Source organism: Phaseolus vulgaris, chromosome 3 (genome assembly GCF_051622355.1).
Source record: "Phaseolus vulgaris cultivar YP4 chromosome 3, ASM5162235v1, whole genome shotgun sequence".
Taxonomy (NCBI): Eukaryota; Viridiplantae; Streptophyta; class Magnoliopsida; order Fabales; family Fabaceae; genus Phaseolus; species Phaseolus vulgaris.
This window is the reverse complement of record NC_143500.1, coordinates 33,589,860-33,608,265: the sequence shown is the minus strand read 5'-3', so window position 1 is coordinate 33,608,265 and position 18,406 is coordinate 33,589,860. Positions and strand designations below refer to the sequence as shown.

General features: G+C 35.2%; 2 protein-coding genes across 10 annotated transcripts; both read left to right on the top strand.

The window, feature by feature from the left end:
- The first annotated feature begins 441 nt into the window (after positions 1-441).
- Positions 442-4,280, top strand: LOC137807132 (RING/FYVE/PHD-type zinc finger family protein). The gene is made up of 5 exons (XM_068607603.2): positions 442-671; positions 944-1,865; positions 1,948-2,148; positions 2,566-2,761; positions 3,874-4,280. Exons 2-5 carry the CDS (start codon positions 993-995, stop codon positions 4,056-4,058), a joined length of 1,455 nt encoding a protein of 484 aa, XP_068463704.1. The 5' UTR covers positions 442-671; positions 944-992; the 3' UTR covers positions 4,059-4,280.
- A 2,370-nt stretch (positions 4,281-6,650) lies between these two features.
- FAB1A (1-phosphatidylinositol-3-phosphate 5-kinase FAB1A) lies at positions 6,651-17,682 on the top strand. Of its 9 annotated transcripts, none has more exons than XM_068607601.2 (14): positions 6,652-6,736; positions 6,860-7,071; positions 7,623-8,333; positions 8,928-9,671; positions 10,729-10,882; positions 11,087-11,431; positions 12,047-12,497; positions 12,579-12,913; positions 13,007-13,338; positions 14,237-14,363; positions 14,445-14,615; positions 14,837-16,348; positions 16,471-16,737; positions 17,085-17,682. In XM_068607601.2, the coding sequence occupies exons 3-14, from the start codon at positions 7,720-7,722 to the stop codon at positions 17,388-17,390; spliced, it is 5,358 nt and encodes a 1,785-aa protein (XP_068463702.2). In that variant the 5' UTR covers positions 6,652-6,736; positions 6,860-7,071; positions 7,623-7,719; the 3' UTR covers positions 17,391-17,682. The 9 variants fall into 9 exon arrangements, with proteins under 9 accessions (XP_090156814.1, XP_068463695.2, XP_068463702.2 ...); XM_068607600.2 differs by having other exon boundaries at positions 6,860-7,211; XM_068607598.2 differs by having other exon boundaries at positions 6,860-7,235.
- Positions 17,683-18,406: the final 724 nt, after the last annotated feature.

The following is an 18,406-nucleotide window of genomic DNA, read 5'->3' as shown; positions in this document are numbered from 1 at the left end:
ATAAAATAAAAAAATTGTGTAAAAAAAATTATAATACAATTATAATGAAAAATCTTCTTCTCCTTTATATATAAAGGTGGAGATTAAATATTTTTATTTATAAGATTTAAATTATATATATATAATGATTAAGTTCAATGTGATTTTTTTATTAACAAAATTTTATTAATATTATAATTTTATATATTGATTTAATTATAAATGAATATATAAATAATACTATTAAGTTTCATAATAATCATTTTGTTGTAGCAACCAGCAATCATACTAGTTATTCGATAAATTATAATATATAAGTAAATATATTTTTTTTAAAAATTAACTTAAATTTAAAGTTTATTTTCTAAAAGTGCTATTAAATATCAACTAAATATTTTAATATTTATAAATGAAAAAATATTACTAATCTCAATATTTAATCGAAGTGGATAAACCGAATCTAAACCATATTTCAATTTACACCTTTCTTTCCGTCTCAACAACGTCTTCCAAATTACAACAATAAAATAATGCGTAGCTTCCTTCCCAACTGAAACTCTGTTGTTATCCTCTGTCCCTTTTTCCTCTTCAATTAGGTTTATCAGCAATTCGATTCTCAATTATCTTCAAGTCAGTTACACTTCCAGCGCGCAAACGTTGATTACTATTACTACTATTATCTTATTATCCATGTAATTCTCCTACTTCATTCTTCATCCTTTTGGTTTGCTATCTTATACATCAAAACCCTAATTTCGCATTAGTTTTTTGACGAACTCTGGAATATTCGTTGATATATTGGTTTTTTATATGCAATACGATGCTTAATTGAAGCTTATCTTAAACCCTTGTTGTCCCTGTCCAATTTTATTTTTGCCCTTGAAATTGTTTGGCTTTACTGATTCGCTATCATTTTCGTGTTCCTCTTCAATAAAGTTTGTTACTTTGGGACTTTTTATTGCAGTTTTGGATTGCTATATTTAAGTACGTCTAGTGTTAGTTTGGTTGGGTGAATGGCAGCCTCTGATGCTAGAGTTACCTATTCTTCACTTTCTAAGCTAGATAAGGAAAACACTACCAATTTTGGCTACGATGCGATAAATCATCAAGGTCAATCCGTGTGGATTGAGCCTAAGCCTGGCACCACGTGTGGTGAATTAGGCTCAACATTCTCTGATAAAGAGATGTTGTATCAGTTCCCCTCTGAGGATGATGACCTGTTTGATGGAGGTTATGAATCAGGTGATGATGCTCGTGGGTTTGTACCCTCTAAAACTCCTCCGGAGGTTAACTTAAAGAATGTGCTTTCCGGGATGTTTGCTATTTTGACTGGACGGAACAAGGGTCCAAGTCCGAGGGTTACTGCAAACCAGGATTCAAATGTGTCATTTTTCGACTCTGGAAAGAATGGGGATGTTTTCCTTGACTCTTCGGTTTACACGCCAAGTGCACCACCGCTCTGTCTGCCCAATGGAAGTGATTATAGTTCATACAAAGAGGTCTTGGAAGCTGACCCCCCCGACTGGCTCCCTGATAGTTCTACTAATGTTTGTATGCAGTGTGATGCTCCATTTACTGTGCTTACTCGTGGTAGACATCATTGCCGGTTTTGTGGAGGGATTTTCTGTCGAATATGTACCAAGGGGCGGTGTTTATTGCCTGTTGGGTTCAGGGAAAGGAATCCTCAAAGGGTTTGTGATGCCTGCTATGATCGGCTTGATCCTTTGCAGGGTGTTCTTATCAACACCATAAGCAATGCTGCGCAGGTGGCCAAGCATGATGTCATGGACTGGACTTGTGCCAGAGGATGGATTAATCTTCCTATTGGTTTATCAATGGAGCATGAGATATATAAAGCATCTAATACATTAAGAAACTACTGTCAGGTTAGTTTCATTTGTTGTAATTTCACCGAAGAAGCTTTCATTGCATAAGTGTCTGATTATGTGAAGTACTTTTTGTTGGCAGGTGGCCAAATCCAATCCCGAAAAGTCCATCCCTTTAACGGTTCTTAAAAGTGCCAAGGGCTTAGCTGTTTTAACAGTCGCCAAAGCTGGTGCACTTGTCTCTTACAAACTGGGTACTGGCTTGGTTGTCTCTCGAAGATCAGATGGATCTTGGTCTGCGCCATCAGCTATATTCTCCCTTGGTTTAGGATGGGGTGCTCAGGTAAGGAGATTATATATGAGTTTGGTTTATTTTTAGAGGTTTGCCAGTATGGTTATGATCCCTGATATGATTTGACAGAAAAAAATATAACAAATAGAGGGGGAGCCGTTTTGAAATTTGTCCTTGCTTAGAATTTCCTTCCTTCAAATATTGATTGACATGAATATTCTGTGACTTATTTATATGAAACATTGATAGTATAGCCAACTTCACTTACCGAGATAAGGCTTTGTTGTAGTTGTTGTACTTTTGGATTGGTAGGGACCATTTATGAGCTATCAATTCATTAAATACTATCCTTATAATAGGTATGTAATCAATAGAGAATATAAAAAACCTATCATACAAGACTAAGTTGACTTACTCGGAAATTCATTTCTGACTGATGGATTACATCTTCTCATCCTATATTCTCAGATTGGTGGTGAACTTATGGATTTTATAGTTGTTCTTCGTGACATGAAAGCTGTGAAGACATTCTGCAGTCGCATGCATCTTTCTCTTGGTGCTGGTTGTAGTGCCGCAGCAGGGCCTGTTGGTAGAGTGCTTGAGGCAGATATTCGTGCTGGGGACAGAGGCACTGGCATGTGTTACACTTACAGCTGCAGTAAAGGTAATTTTTGTGTTTTTTGTGCATATAACTGGATCGTTGTATATGTAATGCCAAGGACTTCTTTTAATTTCATTTATATGCATGAGCATATATATGTGTGTCATTACTTATCATGTTAGTATCCAAACTATTGCTTTCTAATTGAATAGTTTCGACATCTGATTCTAATATTTTATCAAGGTTATGTAATGAGCAATAACCTTCATAATGTTTTTAATGCACAAACCTAGGTATCAATTTTTAAAAAAACTAGAATAATGTGTGGCAGATAACTCCATGCAAGTCCCATTCTTTGTTCAGTGGATCCTACACGTATTTTTGCCAATAATATAGAATACAGTGTTTCTAAAGGCAAGGCTTGTCACAGGTTGTTGCTACCTTGTGTTTTGATCTAGACTTCACGGGTTCAAATTTTGAAAATAGTTTCTCCACTTTGAGGGTAAGGCTGCATAAACATACCTTCCCTAGACCTACTTAGTTGCAGCCTCATGCGTTTAGTTGCCCTAAAGAATATTCCAGAGTCATCAGTTTCAACTTTAGACACCAGTTCCCGTCTCTTTCCAGAAATATTTGATACTTTAAAAATTCCAATAGAATTCCAAGAAGGTTTCTCTGCCTGTGGCTCGTGCATTGCCATAACATGAGTTTCTTAATCAAAAGACAAAGGAAGCAAAGCAAGTGGACCACATAACAACTAGCTGCTACGTGTAACTCTTCTTGAAATAATTACCAGTTATAATAAAGAAGCAAAAAAATTGTTTTCAAAACTCAGAAGTCCTTTAAAGGGAAATTCTCTCATATCATTAGCATTCGTCACACGGTGAAGACATTTAAGTGGACTGAAGGCACTTGTTCGGGTATTTGTCGTCTAGGTTGTACATCAAGTGATATAAGATCATGTTCAGTGGAGTATTAAGTAGCTTGGTTTCTCCCTTGGATTACTTAAATTCTGTGTAACGACTGATTTGTTTGGCACATAATTTATTATTATTTTCTTGTGCCTACTACATTGTTTTATCATTGTTCTTACGTTGTTTTCCATTATTAATGTCCGTTTTAGATAACGTTCGAGTGTAATATAGCTAACCAAATAGAATGTTTCCAAACCGTAGGTGCATTTGTGGGAGTGTCTCTGGAAGGAAATATAGTAGCAACAAGGATGGATGCCAATTTGCGGTTTTATGGTGATCCTTACCTCACCACATCTGACATTCTACTGGGGATGGTGGACAGACCTAAGGCTGCTCAACCCCTGTATGCCAGTCTTCAAGAACTGTATTCCTGTTTACGTTTCTAAGCAGGTTCACAGTTACACCTCTCTGTCGGCTGCAGCTGGTGTCTTAAATACACTTCTAGTTCTTGCATGGATTTCTCAAATATGATTCCCATTGTTAATTCCAACTCCTCGTTCATATATATTTATTACGATTGATATTGATACACGGATTTAAAATGTGAATATTATACTAATTGTACATACACAATCCATGAAACCAGTTATTCGTTTGCTTTTCTTTAATTCTTGCTGAGGGATTATTTTTATGGAATTAGAAACCCTAAAGCCATAATAATGTGTTTGGAAGCCCTAGGAGACGGCCAATTAATTTTATTTACTGGTTGTTTAAATTCACGCAACGAGTTATGCATGAAAATTGGTTTTATATAAAATATTCTGTTATTACTTTTCTGGTTGAGTTGATGTTGTAACCCACAGATGCTTTAAAATGCGTTTAAAATCCTTTCTCCTCTGTTTGAATCAAATCAGCACATTGCTAGTTTCATCATCAATTCTTTATTTCAAACATGGTTTAACTGCTTATGGGGTTAGAAGCATTAACAATAAATTTTATACACCGTGATGTTAATATTATTTTTAAAATGTTTTTGTATATAAGAATTTAAAATTAATTATATTAAAATTTAAACTATATAGTAATTAAGATATTGCTTGGTACAGGAACAATTTAAGTTTTACAGGAGTTAAGAGTTAGAAATGTTTGTTTTCATTGGTTTATGTTTAAAAAAAATAATATTTCGAGAAAATCGTCTAATTTTTTTTAACTGGATTCCAGGTCACGGGGGATCGTGATATATTCTTTTATAATCATTATTTGATTTTCTATTTTTAATTTAGTGATTGACGATTTTAGTAATTTTATATGGTTAAATTTATTCTCATAACTTAGGCCTTTTTTTAAGACTTTCCTTGTTACATTAGTTTCAGGGAATATTATTTTATAATACCCAATCTTAAATTTAAAATCCTGACTATTAATAAGGAAGATATCTTAAATTAAGAAAAAACTAATAACTTATAATCATTTCCCACATTAATATGTCATGTCTCAACGTAACTTCTATTTGTAGTTACATTTTTCCGAAAAATTGATCAAATATATAACTATTTAGGGTTTAAAAAGTTTTAATGTGATAAAAGTATTCTACCATTCATATTAATTCATTGAATGTGGTAAATAATTAAAAGTTTTGGTAAAAATATTAAACGTTACTCTTTAATTTTGGAAAAAAAATTGTGTAATTTTTTTATTAACGTTTGGTAACATTTATTTGACTGTTTCTAGAGATTGGAAACTTTATTTTTATCTCCTGGTAACACTAAATTAATCTCCAAGAAAGTGCTTGATGTAGATTTTTCTTAGCAGGATGTTATAGGGTTTCATTTGACTTCAATATTTATGTAATGAAAGTTAATTAAACAATTAAAAATTAATAAGTGTAGTTTTTAAGATAATAATGGCAGAATTAGCTAAATTATCACATCGAATTATAACTAATTCTATTTTCATTTTATCATGTTTAGATTCATTTATTTGGGACACCTGCCTCAATAAATTTGTGTCTCAATACGTGATCATCTTTTGTTTTCCCTTTTTTGGTTTAGAAAATTCCTAAATAATGCAAAATTTGGTTGAAAGCTTTCATTCTATTTATTACTCTCTTTCATGTGAATATTGAATAAAGTTGAAAATGTGGCATATATCATAAACTCAACTACCAAGTTTGATCGAATCGTTGCCAAATCCAACTCTCATTATAGAAATGCTATTAACTTTTTGAAACTGCATGATTTATCATGTGACTAAGACTTTCCCACACAAAATTAATTTGTTCTTCTGTCAATAACGTATTTATTATAATACAATGATTTTTAAAATGGATATAACTTAATATCATTAACTTCTTTCCTTCCAAGCTCTGAAAAAAAAGAGAGTGTATAAATTAAAAATCTACTTACTCCTTCATTTTATTTCCTCTTTCAATTTTCCAGTTTCATCTCAGTTTATTCTCTTAAATTAAAAAAAAAACCATTTTATAGGTACAAAATTGATTGTCCATAAATTTATTGTGGCTCTGCTTTTGAAAACTACATCAATGGATAGTTTCAGTAACACGTCATTTTAGCGAAAGTAGGTCAAATTTCTCGTGACTGAGAGGAAAAAACACAAATAATCGTGATCAGAAGTGAAAAAAGAAAAGAGAAGAGTTTAGTCATCAGAAGAGACGAAAAGTATTTTTAATGTTAAATGTTTTATATTACTTTTCTAATGAATAAAATTACTGCTGGTATGATTTTATAAGAATTATAAATTTATTATAGAAATAGTTTATTGAAGTGATAGTATAAACTAGTTTTATATTGTTCTGTGTTGTTGATGTTTAAAAAATCAATAACATTAAAAAAAGAAAACGACATAACGTATAATAATTACAGAAACCACGTGTAATTATAGAAGCTCGTAGTTTTCCAGATGTACAAAGCGCGTGGCGGTTGGTTGGTATTTCTTCTAACAACTTTAATCAAAATAAGAATAAAATAATGCATGAAAAATAGGAATGATAATTAACCTGAAAAATAAACATCAGAAAATAAATGATGAAAAATAACATATGGTAGAAAGTGTCGGATACGATAGGGTGGCGCCAAGTGAATCAGGATTTTTCTATGTGCTTTTGGTTTGTCATCACTTTCTCTTCCCTTCATTCAAAATACGTTTTTATTTATTTATTTATTTACGATAATTATAATTATAATAATAACAATAATAATTTGTTACAGTATTATTTTATTTGCACCAGTCACTGTTTGTAATTATTACTCTGCTGGGTGTTTCTGGAGGCCTTGTGAGATCTGATTTCGGTTGTTTGAGGTTCAGTTCCCCAAAAAGTTACTGTCTTTACATGCATGCCCAGAGTTTAACGGCTGATTGCTTTGTGGGCCGCTGACAGAGTGGAGAAATTTTGTGAAGCAGCTTAGGGTTGTACTGATTCTGCGCTTGTCTGCTTGAGGGGTTGGTGTTTTTGCATCTGGGTCGTTGTTTTTGATTGAATTTTCTTGCTGTGTATGCGCGAACTGAGGCATCGAACTGAGCTGAATAAGATCCTATGAACTGAGATGATGGGGTTTTGCTTTCCATGGCGGTGGCCAATGGTTGTCTCTGCCTTTTTTCTGGAAGTTAGTCTGAACAATTTCATTTGTTAACTATGTATTATCTGTTAGTTGCTATTGGCTTTCCAATGTTTTCAGTGATTCATGTTTGAGGGCAAGATTGCAGTAATAATACTACTTTGTATGTTTACTATTTAAGTTTGATCAACATTAAATTTTAACTCCTTGCTAGTGTATTTTTCATTAGTTATGGTTTATGAAGGTGTTGATTTTTCAGCAGTTGAGACTCAGTGAATTTCTATCTCAATTTCTTTAGTAGTATATAATTAATATTGTTGTCTATCAAATAGTTATACTTTTAAAGGAAAAATGGTGATTACTAGAGCAAAGATGTGTTGTTTTTGCACTTTTCTTGGTTTTTTAATTTATGAAGAGTATTTATTTGTTTATCAGGATATGCTTCTTTCCGGCATCATATATTAGATGGAATGTTAACAAGGCTGGTCAATGAGGGACTCATAATGAGAGGGCTTGGGTTTAATCACAGTCCATGGACACCCCCGATAAGAAAAGATCTGATTTTGTTGATGTAGTTAGGTCTTGGATCCCTCGAAGGACCGAGCCACCAAATGTGTCGAGGGACTTCTGGATGCCCGATCAGAGTTGTAGGGTCTGCTATGAGTGTGATTCGCAGTTCACGATATTCAACCGCAGACATCACTGTCGAATCTGTGGGCGAGTTTTCTGTGCAAAATGCACTGCCAATTCTGTTCCCGCGCCTTCAGATGAGCCAAATACTGTCCGTGAAGAGTGGGAGAGGATAAGGGTCTGCAACTATTGTTTTAAACAATGGGAAGGGTTAGCAACAATTGATAATAATGGAAGAGCAGATCCTTCGTCCACCCCTTGTCTTAGTCCTTCACCGTCTACAACAAGCTTGGTCAGCACTAAGTCCAGTTGTACCTGTCATAGTAGCAGCAGCACTGCTGGTTCAGTTCCTTATACAACTGGGCCTTATCAGCGTGTGCCTTATAGTCCCCGGCAATCTTCGCAAATGAATCAGATAGCTGATGAACAAGATAATTTAAATTCTGGTAGGAGTTCAAATCCCTCCGAGGCTGTAGGGAATTTGACTTCTAACCAATTTGGCTATTGCTTCAACAGGTACTCCTTCTTTTGTGGTTCTTCTTTTAGGAATGTTGAATGTAATTGTCTTTCCTTGCCCCTTAAATATTTGAAGTCATTTAAGTCACCACATTTCGGATGTGATGAAAAATCTACATCAAGATAAAATGAGGATGAAAATGAGCTAGATTTTTTTGTTTTTGATAATCTGGTTGTACACAGATGAATGTTAGTCTTGCAAAGATGTGTTTTTGTATGACTTTGCTAAGATAAGATGTGGATTTTGTATGTCTGCTACAAAGTTTGATGTGATCACTGATCATGTTCTGATCCAGAGATGAGTCTAATGGTGCCGCTGATATTGGCTGGGAGTGAAATTTGGGTACTGAAAAGGAGGGTGTCTATAGAAAGGATCCCATTTCACATTAGTTCTTAATGTCATTTGTAGACTCTAGAAAGATATATTTGACTAGTGCATGTGCAGCTTTGTAGACTTTGATTCATTGACTTTAGTAAGATATAGTTGACTAATATCCCATTGCATGTGCACAATCAAACCATTATACTGCTTTTGTCATCAGACTTTTTTGTTTCTGTTCTTACTATTAGTTTATGTTTATTCTTCTGAGTCAGGAGTGATGATGAGGATGATGATTATGGTGTTTATCATTCGGATACAGAATCAAGACATTATTCTCATGTACATGACTTTGAAGATCCAGTTAACATTCATGGGGTTGAACATGTCTACGGGCCACATCAAATGCATCCTGACGAAGCTAGCATTCATGAAAAAAGCTTGAGTTGCCTAACGCCACCACAGAATCTTGATCTAGAAGGTGTAGATGGAATTCAAGCACCTGGTAAAGAAGCTGATGAGCATGATCATGCTGATGGATGTGAAACTTCTCCTTATCATGAAGAGAGCAATAATACAGATCCTGTGGATTTTGAGAGTAATGGACTACTATGGCTACCTCCTGAGCCAGAAGATGAAGAGGATGATAGAGAAGCTGTTCTTTTCGATGATGATGAGGATGAAGGTACTACTGGAGGTGGGGAATGGGGATATCTACGATCCTCCACTAGTTTTGGCTCTGGAGAATGTCGTAGCAGAGATAAAACAAGTGAGGATCATAGGAAGGCCATGAAGACTGTAGTGGAAGGGCATTTTAGAGCTCTGGTCACTCAGCTCTTACAAGTGGAAAACCTAACTATTTGTGATGAAGATGGAAAAGAGAGTTGGTTGGATATAATTACCGCTTTGTCTTGGGAAGCTGCTACAATTCTGAAGCCCGATATGAGCAGAGGTGGAGGTATGGATCCTGGTGGATATGTAAAGGTTAAATGCATAGCTTGTGGACATCGGAATGAAAGGTAATTTTCGTAAACAAAACTATCCTGAAAGCTTAATCTCTTAGGTGAACACACAAATGGTTATATATGTGTATATTATATTTTTAACAGAAATGATTGTGGAGAAAAAAAATTAGTTGATAAATGTACTGAACTGCATACATGTTTTATTTTTTTCTTTTCTTTCAGTATATTGGTAGATTTGCATCTTAATGCTGCTGACAACTATGCTTCTAATTCGTTTCAGTATTTTTCCTGTACCAGAAAAAAAAGGGAAAAATTGTAATAATAGTATATGTTAATGCCTCCATTGAAACGAAAAAAGAAAAGAAAATAGTAATGAGCAAACAAAATGTACAGTTCTTGCTTTTTCCTTTCCCCTTTTCCCATTCTACATGGATAATTCATAGCTCATGAAGCTATGTTGCTGAAATTCATTTTACGGAGTAGATGGGAATTCCATTATGTTGAAGGACGGTTGATGTTTTCTCCTCATGCTAATCCTTTCCTTCCCTTAATAGCTCCCCCCCAAAAAAAAACTGTTGGTAATAAGTTTGTATAATTGCTAGTACAATACAATTGTGTGCATCTTTCGTCTCCTGAAGTGTGTAAATTCATTGTGTTTGTATGGGGGATGAGCAACTGGAGTTGGGGCAATCTTAGGATTGTACACTGTTAAGATTTATTTTATTTCTATATATATTGTGATTTCCTTTTATTTGTATGGGGGATTAGCAACTGGAGTTTGAGTTTCTTGACAAATTTGTTGCCTGTAATAGGGCCTTATTCTATGCAAGTAGTTTTGAGCCTAAGTCTATATGATGTAAATACCGCTGTGGTGTAAATTTATCAACAATAATATTCAGAAGTTCTTTTTTGGGAGTTACAGACTACGCTGGTATAAACCTGTTTTCTTAATAATACATCAATGCTATGTGAGCAAGCTGGTGGATGGAAAATCGTGTTATTTACTTCGTATGATTCATGTTTTGGGTGAAGTCTTTATACTTCTGTTCATTATTTCTTCTACATGTCACTGTATACTCTTGATGTTCTAGTTTTTTTATTTTATTTCCAGCATGGTGGTTAAAGGAGTTGTATGTAAAAAGAATGTGGCTCATCGGAGAATGACATCAAAAATTGATAAACCACGTTTTCTAATACTTGGAGGTGCTTTGGAGTATCAGCGTGTTTCTAACCAGTTATCAAGTGTTGATACTTTGTTACAGCAGGTTCTTTCCATCCAACCAGCTCTAAAAATTTGATAATTATATGCCAAATATGCTTGTTGTTACTACTGACCTTAAATCTGAATAATTTCCCCTTTGATCTGATTTCCATTACCTGAACCCACCTATTAGTAGAAGATTTGGTTGTCATTGTTTTATTTTCAACAATAATTTTGCTGAATTTCATGATTTTTTACTCATCACCAGGAGATGGACCATTTGAAGATGGCAGTTGCAAGGATTGATGCTCATCACCCCAATGTGCTTTTGGTGGAGAAGTCAGTATCTCGTTATGCTCAAGATTACCTTCTAGCTAAAGACATATCACTTGTTTTGAATATCAAAAAGCCACTTTTAGAGCGCATTGCCCGTTGCACCGGTGCACAAATTGTCCCTTCAATTGATCATCTGACCTCTCAAAAATTGGGATATTGTGAAACATTCCATGTTGACAAATTTTTTGAGGAGCATGGTAGTGCAGGGCAAGGTGGGAAAAAATCAACAAAGACTTTGATGTTCTTTGAGGGTTGTCCGAGACCTTTAGGTTGCACTGTAAGTTCTATGACTTTACATATTCTGGGACAAAAAATTCAGTGTTAATACACATTTTTACAGTCTTTGATAGATCCTTAAACGGACACTTTCATTTGATCATAGGCTAAAAAAAGACAGGTGACAACTACAGAGACAGAAAATTTTGTATAATTTATGTAGCTATTTGGGTCTGAAAGTGCTTTTTCAAACAGCTGATTAAATATCATGTTGGATAACTGTCAGACAATTAAGCTAATGATGGGAAAGGGAACAAAAGTCATTAAATTAGCATTAAAACGAATTGCAACTTTTGAAATTCATTACATAACATTGTGTACTGGTGAATTATATCATGTCAATGAAAACTTCTCAAAGTTTGAGTTTGTTTTAGACATTCTTGATTGAATTAATTGTGAAAGAATTCATGGAGAAACTTGAAATAATTGATTTTGAAAGAAGGTTAACAAATTTATTTGTGTTTGGGAATGATGCTTTGAAAGTGAGGATAAATTTATCATAATTAGTTTGGAATAGTAAGTTGGAAGGGAAAGTTGAGTTGTTTGTTGCTTACTATTCTTCTCCCTCCATGTTTTTATTTATTTATTATGTGTATTTTTTTCTTTTACTTTGAAGATCTTGCTGAAGGGTGCCAATGGGGACGAGTTGAAGAAGGTGAAACATGTGATCCAATATGGAGTCTTTGCAGCCTATCACCTGGCATTAGAGACATCTTTTCTGGCTGATGAAGGTGCTTCACCACTAGAGTTTCCTTTGAAATCTCCCATAACTGTTGCATTACCAGATAAACCATCTAGTATTGTGAGATCCATTTCCACTATCCCTGGATTTTCTGTTCTCTCTGCTAGAGAGTCTCAGGGAGCAAAACCTTTTGAAATACCAAAATCTGACGACATCCACAAGACAGAAAGAACCCCATCTAGCTGCAGTGAGTCCACTGAAAGATCATTGGTTGGTGACTCAATCAATATGCATGAAGTCTCGGGAGTTGCCATCCAATCAGCTCAGGATATGCCATCTTCCCTCTGCAAAAGTTTCCTTTCGAACACTGCTTCTAAGGAAGATGGTAAGAAATGTCCTAAGGAATTTTTTCAATACATACCATATGAGAGAAGAAAAATTATGTTAAACAATGATCTTATTTCAGATTCTTTTGGAACATTTGACTCTTCACAACAAGATGGCAATAGCTACCTCAGAGCTGCAGAATTGTACGCTAATCAAGGCCCTAGCTTTGGGGCACCATATGTAAAACATGATACTAATAATAGTAATAACAATAATGATCATGAGGACATGGTACATTCGAATGAAGATTTTCCTCCCTCAACTTCCGACCATCAGAGTATTTTAGTCTTTTTATCAACACGTTGTGCATGGAAAGGAACTGTTTGTGAAAGGTCTCATCTGGTCAGAATTAAATACTATGGAAGTTCTGATAAGCCTTTGGGACGGTTCTTGAGAGATCAACTACTCGATCAGGTATTTTTTCTTCCAAATCATTTCGTTCATTAAATAAGTTTTATTAACAGTGGCTACTTTGTGAACTCTAAACTGATAACATTCCCTTATTAGAGTTACACGTGCTGCTCATGTGAGTCGCCACCAGAAGCCCATGTTCATTGTTATACTCATCGGCAAGGCAGCCTGACAATTTCTGTTAAGAAACTATCGGATTTTGATTTACCAGGGGAACGAGAAGGTAAAATTTGGATGTGGCACAGATGCCTGAAATGTCCTCGTGTAAATGGTTTTCCTCCTGCTACACGGAGAGTAGTTATGTCTGATGCTGCCTGGGGCTTATCCTTTGGGAAATTTTTGGAGCTGAGTTTTTCAAATCATGCAGCAGCAAGCAGGGTTGCAAGTTGTGGTCATTCGCTTCACAGAGATTGTTTAAGATTCTATGGGTACATTTCTCAACTCCTAAATTGAATCTATAATCAATTGGGGTGTGGTGGAATATTTGCTTGGAAGAATATAGGGGAATCAAAGAGTGTGCTTGTTTCAAGGTTTACATTTATTCCTTGGAATGTGAACTCGGGAATGTGATATTTCCATGTTTATTACAATATTTAAAAAAAATTCCCATGTACTCTATATTCCCTGAAAAGTAACAATACTTTCTTCTTCACTTTTATTCCCATGATGAAAGGTGGGTATTACTATGAAAATATGGTAAGCTATTTTCCAAATCCAGTTATAAAACTCCCATTTCTACCCTATTGTTTTATTCTAAGGTTTTTAGACTTTTAAATAATATTTTTCTGGGATTATTAAAATTTATCCTATCAGATTTTTGAATGTACTCAAGAATAGCATTCCTGGTTCTAGCATTCCTAGCAATACACTATCATACCTCGAAATAACTGCCCGCAAAGAAATTAGAAAAATTTAGTTAGTTAGTTAGTTAGATAGAGGGGATTACTTAAGTGATGTATAAATAAATAGGAGAGGTGACATGTATCCCATATTTGCATTGTTTAAGTAGAAAAAATTGAGGCATGGGCTTCCTGACCTAGAAAAGAAAAGATGCAAAAACAATGAAGTTATAAACAGGGAAGAATGGTTGTCTCTCTCCTCAATGTTTTGGGTGGGTATCTATGGAGCAAGTCCCGTTGAATCATGCATAATTTTAGATTGGAAATAGGATCATCCATCTTTTAGTGATTTTCATCTAGTATCGATAAGGCTTTTACTGTATCACTTAGGATTGTGAAGCACTTGAATTGAAATACTCACGTGTCTTGCTACCAAATAAAAATCAGCTTTGTGTTCTCTTCTTGAATAGTGTTTTTCTTTGTGCAGTTTTGGGAAGATGGTTGCCTGCTTTCGTTATGCTTCAATTCACCTTCATTCTGTTTATCTTCCCCCACCTAAACTTGAATTCTTCAACTATGATAGGCAGGACTGGCTACTAAAAGAAGCGTATGAGGTTGGTAGTTAATATTAGTTGAAGTATTAAATTCTCTTCTGAGTGCTTTTAGATTTATGAGATTGTGATCTTGTTCACCAGCTGCATGACAAGGCTGAATTACTGTTTGGTGAAGTGTGCACCGTTCTGCATCAAAATTCAGAGAAGGTTTCAGGTCTTGTGTTACAGGAGGGTGGACAAAGGGTGTCAGATTTTAGGAATCTAATTGTGGAACTTAAAGAGATGCTGCAGTATGAGAAAGAAGAATTTGAGGTAAGTGGTCTGAGACTGAGATTCATTGCCCCTTTTTTAAACACTCTCCATTCCTCCCCCTCCAAAAGAAAGTTTAGGATGATTTTTTTTTCCTGCATTTTTGTTCTTTTGATTGACTCCCTCCACTTATTCTATATTAATTATAAATTGATAGGATTCATATAAATTTTGTTGTTTTTCCTTGCTTGAATAATTCCTGTTTATAATGATGAATTACCTAGGACTCATTACGAAAAATGCTGCATAGAGAAGCCAAAGCTGAACAACCTGTGATTGATATTCTGGAGCTCAATAAGTTGCGCAGGCATATCCTTATCCATTCTTATGTTTGGGACCAGCGCTTGATATATGCATTCAATCTATGTAAAATTATTCTTCAAGAAAATTCAAGGATCTTAAATCATAGAGAAAAGTTGCTTGGTCCTAGAGAAAAACTTGTTGAAGCAGATATTGCCACTAGGCCAGCAAGAGGCTATAGCAGTTCCGATTCCTTTCTTTTGGAAACAAAACCTGATGGAAACTTAAATTTAGAAAACACTAGTCACCTTAGCCACCCTGATGAAGTGATTAAATGTGAGGACAAGGTTAAAGATACAAATCATGATAAGGTTGACCTTTCTCTCTCTGGTTGTGCAAATATCAATGATAGATCTGATTCTGTAGAATTCGGGGGGTCTGTAAGGAGGGCTTTGTCTGAGGGGGAATCTTCTGTTGTGGTCAACTTATCTGATACCCTTGATGCAGCATGGACAGGTGAAAGTCACCCTACAATTTCATCACTCAAAGAAAATGGTTGTCAATCTCCTGATATGTCTGTTCATTCACCTGTGGCAAATACAGTTTCGTCAAAATCAAATTCTGCTAACTATAATGCTGATATAGGTGGGATTGAGGCGGGATGCACTAATTACTCTAAAATACTTTCCAAAGGACTTGATGCTAAATGGAAAGCAGTGCCTTTTGCAAACTTCTTTGGTTCATTCAACAAAACTTCTTCCTTCAATATACAGAAGCTTGTTGAGTATAACCCAGTCCATATTTTATCATTTCGAGAGGTGGAGCGCCAGACTGGTGCCAGACTGCTTCTGCCCGCCGGAACTAGTGATACCATAGTGCCCGTTTACGATGATGAACCCACCAGTGTTATAGCATATGTGCTTGTGTCAGTGGATTATCATATGCAGATGTCAGAATTTGATAGACCTAAAGACAGTGGAGACAGTTCAATTTCATTGCCGCTCTTTGATTCAAGTATACTTTCTCTTAATTCTTTTGATGAGACAATTACTAATACGTACAGAAGTCTTGGCTCTTTTGATGAGAGCATGTTATCCACTTCTGGGTCTCGGAGTTTACCGGCTGGGGATCCACCCTCATACACAAAGGATTTTCATGCAAGGGTTTCTTTTACTGATGATAGCTCCCTTGGGAAAGTGAAATATACTGTAACTTGCTACTACGCAAAGAGATTTGAGGCTTTAAGAAGGACTTGTTGCCCTTCTGAGTTAGATTTTGTGCGGTCCCTTAGCCGTTGTAAGAAGTGGGGAGCTCAGGGAGGAAAGAGCAATGTTTTCTTTGCAAAAACCCTGGATGATAGGTTTATTATCAAGCAGGTTACAAAAACAGAGCTTGAGTCATTTACCAAGTTTGCACCAGCATATTTTAAGTATTTATCTGAGTCAATCAGTACAGGAAGCCCAACTTGTCTTGCGAAGATCTTAGGAATTTATCAGGTACTTTTTCTTACACAAGAGTTAAGTTGAATCTTTCTTGTAAACAGCCAATATTTTCCTAGTGCATCTCATTTAAATGTTTGTCTGCTCTAACTGGGTGTGGTTGTGTTCTTTCTGTGAAGGTAACATCGAAGCACCTCAAAGGAGGGAGGGAAACAAAAATGGATGTTTTGGTTATGGAAAATCTTCTTTACAGACGAAACATTAGGCGGCTTTATGACCTCAAAGGTTCTTCCCGATCACGGTACAATCCGGATACAAGTGGGAGCAATAAAGTGCTGCTGGATCAGAATCTCATTGAAGCTATGCCAACCTCTCCAATATTTGTTGGGAACAAGGCAAAACGGTTGCTAGAGAGGGCTGTGTGGAATGATACTGCCTTCCTTGCAGTAAGTCTGATGCCCTTTGCAATTTTAATTCTTTGCTGTGTTGGTTTGGGTGCACTTTTATGGATTTTCTTGCAACTACCTTTTCCTTCTTTTTGCTTGTAACGTGATGTTAGGAGGGATAACTTATGATTAGATGAGAAAAAAGAAAAAGGAACGGCTAAAACTGCTTTGGCCATTATATGTGTTTGTTTAACATATTAGTGTGTTAAGTTAAGAACATCTCTTGGAGTACTTTTGAAGTTAATAAATCGAAGTCATGGCATAGTCCTAAAAAAGAAGTGGGAATATGGTAGCATAAAAATGTAAACATCCATTAATATAGTCTAAACGAGTGTTTGGTGTTGCAGTCAATATATGTTATGGACTACTCATTGCTGGTTGGCGTGGATGAGGAAAAACATGAGCTGGTATTAGGTATAATTGATTTCATGAGGCAGTATACATGGGATAAACACCTTGAAACATGGGTGAAGACCTCAGGCATCCTTGGTGGAGACAAGAATACTTCTCCAACTGTTATATCACCGCAGCAGTACAAGAAACGGTTTAGGAAAGCCATGAGTTTATATTTTCTCATGGTGCCAGATCAATGGTCTCCTCCAGAGTTACACCCCAGTGGGTCCCAATCTGACATTTATGACGATAATGCATAGGATAAGAGGGACCCATTTGAGTGACGTGTTCAAAATTTTATCTTGTAAATGTTACGATTCCAGCATTCGTTTACACGGGTTTCTCATATCCATGTTCATTCTCTCTCCTTAATGTCCGTAATATTTGCCTGCGGAATAATGCAGCCGTTGGATTTGTGTCGCTTAAAACATCGGAGGTGCACCTCCAGTTACCGTACGATGGAGCATATCCATCAAGGGTAACTAACTGTACAGTGACTTCCCCCTCTCTTTTTCATTTTTTATATCATGTATTAATCTCTTGTTTTCGTTATCTATCGTCTTCAAGTTTTGAGTTTTTAAGTCATAGCCTATTAAAGGGTGCTCCAATTGCACATTGCGTTTATTTTTTCTGACTCACTGTTATGTGATCCGTATAGTTGTATTGTATGTATATATATATATAGACAATTTTTTTGTCTGCACCTCTATAGTTTCCATGTCTACCCATGGGTGGTTAAAATACTAAACTGTCTCTTTTGTCATTGCTGCTCTCTTACTGTTGTTGTCACTCTTAGTGTGATAGATGGACTGAAGTAAGATAATGTGTTTCACATTGCATAGTTTGGAAATTTTTGACTTGTAAAATCTGAAAGATATTTTTTATATAAAAAAAAAATCTTCTGAATGGAACTTATATATTACATAATCTAGAAGTAAAAAATTGACTTCCAAATTTTGAATTGTGGAGTCTTGAAGTCAAATTACTTCTAATCCAAAAGTTTTTTTTAAGAAATCTCATATATTTGAAAATGGGTTCTTACGTATGGCCTTACCATCTTGTACATATCAAGTAACCATATTACAATTCTTTTGTATACATACTAAGAAATTATTTGAATGTTTATCACACTAACTCATCTCTCTAGATATTTTAAGAAACATATCATCAATGTGAAAAGATCAAGTTAGCCTTCATTTTTTTGAAAATTCTATTGATTAAATCCACTGATTCTATAAAACCATTACTTAAAAAATGCGGGTTTGATTTCTCACTA